The sequence below is a fragment of the Saccostrea cucullata genome, unplaced genomic scaffold (genome assembly GCF_032062105.1).
Source record: "Saccostrea cucullata isolate Sc308-1 unplaced genomic scaffold, CSIRO_AGI_Scuc_v1 ctg17835, whole genome shotgun sequence".
In the NCBI taxonomy this organism is placed as follows: domain Eukaryota; kingdom Metazoa; phylum Mollusca; class Bivalvia; order Ostreida; family Ostreidae; genus Saccostrea; species Saccostrea cuccullata.
The window spans coordinates 1-8,024 of record NW_026929942.1 but is presented as its reverse complement, the minus strand read 5'-3'; the positions used below and the strand labels follow the sequence as shown (position 1 = coordinate 8,024).

General features: G+C 35.7%; 2 protein-coding genes across 2 annotated transcripts; both read left to right on the top strand.

The window, feature by feature from the left end:
• The first annotated feature begins 526 nt into the window (after window positions 1–526).
• Window positions 527–2,629, top strand: LOC134282499 (uncharacterized). The gene has a single exon (XM_062764906.1). The coding sequence runs from the start codon at window positions 527–529 to the stop codon at window positions 2,627–2,629; it is 2,103 nt and encodes a 700-aa protein (XP_062620890.1).
• Window positions 2,630–3,734: 1,105 nt separating this feature from the next.
• LOC134282498 (uncharacterized) lies at window positions 3,735–4,232 on the top strand. Its single transcript, XM_062764905.1, has one exon. The coding sequence runs from the start codon at window positions 3,735–3,737 to the stop codon at window positions 4,230–4,232; it is 498 nt and encodes a 165-aa protein (XP_062620889.1).
• Window positions 4,233–8,024: the final 3,792 nt, after the last annotated feature.

The following is an 8,024-nucleotide window of genomic DNA, read 5'->3' as shown; positions in this document are numbered from 1 at the left end:
CGTCGATGCCGATCATCGGTGCTACGTTCGACAGAAGCCCAAGAAGAAGAAGAAGAAGGGAGAAGACACCTTAGAGTTTACCATTTATTTCGATTTCGAATGCACTCAGGAATCGGGCATTCACGTTCCTAATCTGTGTGTGGCACATCGCGTCTGTCAACATTGCGATGACTTACCCATAGACCAACCTTGTCCTCATTGTCAACACATGGGACCCCGTCAGCACCTATTTCAAGGCCCAGACACCTTAAAGAAGTTCATGGACTGGTTATTTCAACCCACTACAGGTACTAAGAATTCCACTTTAGTACACGACGGGGCCATCGTCATCGCCCATAACTTCAAAGGATACGACGGACAATTCATTTTGAATTACATAGTGCATTCTTCTCCCCTGAAACCTAACGTGATCATGAACGGGAGTAAGATCTTGTCCATGGAAATATGTGGACTCAAATTCATCGACTCTTATAGTTTCTTAACCTTTCCTTTGGCCCAGATGCCCTCCGCTTTCGATTTGAACGAAATGAAGAAAGGTTATTTCCCTCACTTTTTTAATACGGAACAGAACCAGAATTACGTGGGACCTTATCCACCGGCAGCTTTCTACAATCCGGACGAAATGACTACCAGTGGACGAAAAGCTTTTTACGAATGGTACAACCAACAGAGGGGAAAAGTGTTTGATTTCCAGAAAGAGTTTGTAGGGTATTGTGTCTCGGACGTCGACATTTTACACAAATGCTGTGCACGGTTTAGAAGCACCCTCAAGAAGTTGGTCAACGTGGACCCTTTCCAGGAATCCATCACGTTTGCCAGTGCTGCTAATTTAGCGTACCGTCGAAATTTCATGCCTAAAGACAGCATTGCCATCATTCCGAACCTCGGGTATGAACCGGCACGACAATATTCGGCCAAAGCCTGTCGATGGCTCACCTGGATGAGTCATCAGAATGGATGTCACATACGACATGCCAGAAACGGAGGCGAAGTCCCGATCGGAAATTATACCGTCGACGGATACCAGGAAGCGACTCGTACCGTCTACGAATTTTACGGATGCTATTGGCACGGATGCCCCACTTGCTATCCCAGTTTACAGACGGAAACTCATCCTCACCGGACCCAATTTACTTACCAACAATTACACGAGAAAACCCTCAGAAGGACTGCGGATTTAGAGGACATGGGGTACAACGTGTGTAGTATCTGGGAGCACGATTTCGATCAACAAGTGCAACAAGATGAGACTTTACAGCAATTTGTACGAGATCTGGACATTCCGGATCCTTTGAAACCTCGAGAAGCCCTGTACGGAGGCCGGACCAATGCCACTAAATTATATTGTGAAGAAGGGGACATGAGATACGTGGACGTGTGTTCCTTATACCCTTACGTGTTGAAACACAGACCTTTTCCCTTAGGGCATCCCGAGATCATCACAGACGACTTCCAGGACGTGAGAAGTTATTTCGGTCTCATTCACTGTCGGGTCTTACCACCCCGAGGCCTCTTTCACCCCGTATTACCTTATCGGACGGGAGGTAAGTTATTATTTCCCTTATGTCGCACCTGTGCCCAACAACAAGACTCTACATCTCAACACCCATGTCAACACACCGATCGGGAACGTAGTCTCACGGGTACTTGGGTGACGTGCGAATTACATAAAGCCTTGGACATGGGGTATACCTTAGAGCAAACTTACGAAGTGTGGCATTTCAAAGAACGCAGTCAAGACTTATTTAAAGACTACATCGATACCTTCCTCAAGATCAAACAGGAAGCGTCCGGATTTCCCTCCGAATGTAAGACCTCAGAACAAGAACAAGATTACATTCGAGAAGTGTTATACAAAGAAGGATTCATGATGGACATTCTCAGTATCAAGAAGAATCCAGTGTTAAGAACCATTGCTAAACTCTTTTTAAATTGTCTGTGGGGAAAATTTGCTCAACGATTGTTATTACCCAAAGTCAGATACTTGGACGAAGTAGAGGAATTACATCAACTCTTACAAAATTCGACGCTCGACATCAAGGGTGTGCGACTCTTAGTCAATAAAGAAGATTCCATTGAAGACAAGATGCTAGTGAATTTTCAAGACAAACAGGAATTCGTCGAAGAATGTCCCTTTGGAAACGTGATCCTAGCTTGTTTTACCACCGCCTATGCCCGCTTACATCTCTACGAGACTTTACGACCTTTAGAAGAACGGGGCCTTTATTTCGATACGGACAGTATCATTTACCAACATAAGGAAGGAGCTTTTAATCCTACCTTGGGCAATAGTTTAGGAGAATGGACCGACGAATTAGACGGGGATCACATCACCAAATTCATGTCGGCAGGTCCTAAAAATTATGGTTTCCGGACGGACAAAGGGACCGAGGTTCATAAATGCAAAGGGGTCACTCTCAACCATCGAACCTCTCAGTTGGTGTGCCCAGAGACTTTAGAAAAAATGCTCAAGGGAGAAATAGAGGAAGTAAAAGTCCCCTATCCCAGCAAAATCCAGAGGACCCGTGATAATGAGGTGGTGAACAAACCTTCAGAGAAAACAGTTAGAATTGTATATGACAAGAGACAAATTGTAGAGAATTATAACACTTTACCTTATGGTTATTGATATGTTTGTTTGTTTGTTGTTACAAATAAAAAATTGAATTGATTTGTGTTGTTTTTTTTTCTCTATAAAATAGATATTCTTTATTTTTTAAAAATGAAAAAAAAGATTTCTGTGTTCACTATAAATAAAAGGACAGAACTCAAATTTGGTGTTTTCTATTATTAAAGCAATCAGACCTAGATTTTTTTTTTCAGTGATAAAAGAATGAGATTATTGAATTATTTCTAATTCAAAATTCTCTATTGGTTTTTTTTTTTTTTTCCTCTGCAAGTTAAAAATAGATACTCCAGTCTCTATATAAAAAGGAGACCTACAAAATCCTAGAGATCATTTCTGATCTGAGTGAGGGACAGAGCACATCATGGAATTTTTAAGTTCAGAGTATCGTTGGAAAATAGTAGAACCTGAAGGGACAAGTCACAAAGGAGAATGGATGAAAAACAAAAAGGCATGTATTCAAGATTTCTTTGATCAGAATCCAGGACAAACAGGTCACCATGAAATCTACCTGTATAAGAGATTCAAGTTACCTGATTCCATAGGGGACAGCATCCTGATCTTAGCAGTACCCAGACAGCCCAAGTATCGGGAATTCAAATGGAAAATCAATTACGTCTTGCCTCACCAGAGAGAGGGACCCGAGAAGACTTGGTTTCAAGGGGAATGGATAGAAAAACCTAAAGATTGTATTAAAGATTATGATAAGAAAGTGGGCCCCCTAAAAAGATACTATATCATGGACTGTGCTTGTGAAACAGACTATTTGTACATGAGGAGACCATTTCCCATACAAAAAGAAGAACTGAAGAAAAGTTTTGAATGTTTATTATTTTAATGTTCTTGTTGTTATGAATAAAAAAATAAAAGAAAAAAACCCAAAAATTCTAGTATTGTTTTTCCCTAGAAACACACAACTAAGCTCTCTCTCTCTATACATTAGGTTTTGTAAGGATGACGTCACAATCACGGATTTGAATCGCTGCCAAGTATTTACCTGTATAGTCAGCATATATTTTTTTTTTTTTGCACACGGCCCTTATCTTTTTGCAAAGGTGTGAGGGGTATAAAAACAAAGGTGTTTTAAAACATAGATTCATTTTACATCATGAGTGTCCAGGAGATACAAGGTGATTTACTCAACTGTGAGGTAGAAGCTATTGTTCATCACTGTGATTGTTTGTCTGTAAAAGCTTATGGATTGAGTCAAATTATTGCAGAGAAATTCCCACAAGCCAATCTCTATGCCACCCGCAGCGCTTCGAGATTTCCAAATATAGCTTTAGAAGAAGATAGAGGAATTCCAGGCACTATTAAGGTGTTTCCTTCACAAACCCCTGTGGTCATTTGTTTACTAGCTCAATGGGATTATGGAAAACCAAGTCACAAACCTAGAAGAATTTCCACTTATCAGGACACAGCATATAATAGAGAGAAATGGTTTCAAGCTTGTTTACAACAAATGGGTAGTTTACCTTACCAGACTTATGCTTTTCCTTTTGGATTATGTTGTGGACTAGCAGGAAATAAGGATCATTATAGACATTATATTGAACAATTTGCACACACTTATAACAAACAGGTGTACATTACTTGTGGATATTAAGTGTATGTATGTATGTGTTATTGTTTTGATGAAAAAATAAATGTTTTAAAAAATGTGTGTTTTTAATGTGAATTTATTTTATTTAAAAAAGGGGGTTATAAATAGAAGGGGTCACAGGTCCTGTATTTTTGTTGCTAAAGTATCTCACTAAAGTATCTCACTGAACATGGTTATCCAATTTAAAACAGGTATAATTTTTTACTTCTTCAATTTTAAGGTATATAAGGTCAAAAGGATTCAATTTCACATGAACACAGTTTCAAAGAAAATAAGTCTGTCTAACATACAACAGGAAAAAAAAAGCCATAAGTTTTTCCTAAAAGGTGCTGTTTTTATTGAGATTGTGCTAATGGTTACAGAAAACTTAAGGAGAGAATACCCCCTCTTTTTTTATTTATTCCATTGGACAAAAAACCCCCACATGAGGTACAAGTCATACATAGAGTAAAACAAAAAATAAGAATGCAAACCTACATGGCTTTTCAGTTTCACTCCTGTTTCTGTATGGCTGAAGTTTATATATATTTTCCCATTATTTAATGATTTGCCATAAAAAATGCAAGACTTTAAAATGATCTGTATTCAGTTTTTTATGCACCTATTAGACAGCCTGGTAATCAAAAGGAAAAAAAATTTAAATGTTCAGATTTAAAAAAGAAACTTAAAGATTCATTTTATCAATTGAATTCAATTTTATCATTTTTTAAAACTTTAAAATTCATGTTTTCCTTGGACAAAAAGAAAGGGATTCAACCCCCTTCCCTACTCCCCTTGGGTGTGGGGTAAGAGTAACTTTTACACCATCCTCTTTTCATAAAAAGATTATTTTACACATTATACCCACTATCTACATGAAATGTCATGAGTTATAAAGGAAAAAAAAAGGGGGGGGGGTCCAATGTTCCTTAATTTAATGTGGATACATATAATTTTAAAACATTATGACTACTTGGAAATTTATGGGTCTTTTGTCTTTACCATCTTTTAGAACAGAGATTCTTCAAAATTGCATGAGGAATTTCATGAGTTTAACTTATGATAAGAGCATTTCCTTAGATAAACAAGTGTATGGTTGATAGCTAATACTGAATCATTATATTTTGATATTTATGGATATTCAAGAGTGCATGATATTGAAATTCTAAATATGTATAAGTCAGACAGTTTGTCTTTGAATTCAGTTTTAAAATTTTGATCATCACAAAATTATATTTGACTGTATTAAAAGCAGTAATTTTAGATAAACAGTAAGAAGATTACACAAACACTGTAATTTCAACACTTTTGGTTTTACAAATATGAAAAAAAGTTTAAATGACTAATTATAAGGACATAAAAAACACAAAACAAACAAAATGAATATGAAAATACTCAGTTCTCAAGATTGAAAGTTTTTTAAAGATTGAAAGCCTGAGAGTCTGAAATCCTAAAAGGCTGAAATCTCAAGATTTAAATATACATATTGTATTTTTGAAGGATTAAAAGTCAGTATATGATTTTGCTTGTAAAACTTAAGGAGCCCATTCAGTGACATATGATAGTAGGAGATTTTATATCTAATTTCTTACAAATAAAAAATATCACTCTGATATCCTTATCATGAAGTTTTTTTACTGTAGCAGAAATACATTAACCTTTTATCTGAAAAGTCAATATTGAGGTGTTAAGATATTCATAGAAAAAACAATGGTATAGCAAAAATTGTGTGTTGATCTTTAACCTGAAAATCCAAAAATAGATGAAGTTTGTTGAATGAACCTATCCATTGATGAATATTAACCAAACAAATATAGCAGATTTCCTCCTCATTTTGACCTCCTTTTGACTAAAAACATAATAAGGTCATTTACCTTTGTTTAATGAGTAACTTATATGTTGAATAGATTAGCAAAACACCATTTAATCTGAGTAAAGAAGAAATCTAAAAAAGCTTTTATCCCTTTTGTATGAACAAATGAATTGATGTCATGCAGATAATCAAAATATCAGAACAATCTGATGAATAAAAAGTTCTCATTATAATAGTCAGAAACCATTATAGTCTTCCTACCAAAGACAAAAATATGTTAACTCAACAAAGTAAGGTTCCTTTTTTCTTCAAAAAAGTAAAATTCTGATGCATTGGGTGAGTGTTACTTTATACCTAATAAAAGAATTTTTTTTCCTCCATTTAAAACTGTATGGAACTGATTATATAATTGAATCAATCTTATTTCTTTCATGTCATTCTTAATGTGCCCATCATTCATAATATGTACAATCCCAATAGATGAATCCACATTTCTTTTTTTAAATTTGTATTAAAAACATTAAAATATTTGAGGGAAAACTATTCATGTTAATTTCTGGTGTATACCTTCTATCATTTGACATTTACTTTTTGATTGCCTAAATCAGAGTTATGCATACATAGAAAGAGGACCAAAAAATAAATGTTAAAAATGTGTGTGTGTGTGTGTGTGTGTGCGTGTGTGGCTCCCCCATACTGGGGACCTGCTACAGATACGCAAGTCGTAAAATGGGGACATAAAAAACATTGGGGACTTGATTTAAGTCCCCAAACTTTTTTTTCGTTGAAAACGAAAAATTGACATGTCTAAATCCTAAAAATATCAAAAAAATAACGTGTCCCAGTTACGGGGTTTTATCGGACACATGATTACACAGATATCGTGTTGATTGAAATTGCCATCTTCACTTACACATCTCTGACGTTACACACTTCTAGATTACGCATGCGCGTGTGTAAAAAAAGCGGAAGTCCAATTGTTTCGAAGCGGGATACAATAAACATGTGGAAAAGAAGACACAGAGGAAAGCCTGGACACAGAATCCTAGATTCTTTTGATAAAGATGATTTTTATGCTGAAAACGGTATGTTATCTACTTCTTGGATAAAATATGGTGCGAGAAACATGCATCAAAGTATTGAAGGGGGAGGGGGGCAGTGACGATTGCTGCATAGGCCTATCGGGTACTCAGTTGAAATGAAAAGACAGTTATTTATGTGATTTTCTTTCTTGAAATAGTACACAATTTATGCTATTCATTTCACAATGATTAAAAATTCATCAAATGAAAGGTATATTAATCGAATGTGTTTTGTATTTCATGTCAACATGAAATGACCTTTTAATACTAAGTTTTAACTCAATTTAACTGAACTAAATCCAGTCCACTTTAAATGTAGTTTGTATGTGTGAGTTTTTTTTGAGCCAATAATGAGATCGGATTGTACCAATCCCCCCCCCCTTTCTTCTTGAGATCTGCAACTTATTGTTTTTAAAGCCAAACCTAAGAGCGGGTTGTACCAAACACCTCAACAACCCACCCCCTTCTTCTTGAGCCCAGCAACCTATTTCTGGTGTTGTTTTCTTTTCATTTTTAAAGCAAAAAGTGAGATCGGATTGTACCCCCCCCCCTTTTACTTGAGAGAGAACATAAAGTGTAGTTATCAATTCAACATTTATTTTACTTGTCCTATAATATATAGACATTACTTAATACAATAATAGCCTATTTCAATTTTACTCAAAATGCACTTATTAGGCCCCTATTTACTGCTAAAGAGCAAATAATTGAAGATCAAGTATATATTGTTTTCATGTTGTTTATATTATAGAAACGTGGGCTGAAGCATCTTTAAATTTAAAAAGCTCCCACATTACTTATATGAAAGTACAATTCATTAAGTGACAATTATATTTTCCACATTTTTTTTTAATTATTATCATTTTACAGCATTCTTTTTTAAAAAAAGAAATCACATTTGATCTCTCTAAGGGCCTGTAC

Bases quoted from the DNA above. Each gene is read 5' to 3' on its own strand.
- LOC134282499 (XM_062764906.1), top strand. From the start codon at position 527: ATGAAGAAAGGTTATTTCCCTCACTTTTTTAATACGGAACAGAACCAG.
- LOC134282498 (XM_062764905.1), top strand. From the start codon at position 3,735: ATGAGTGTCCAGGAGATACAAGGTGATTTACTCAACTGTGAGGTAGAA.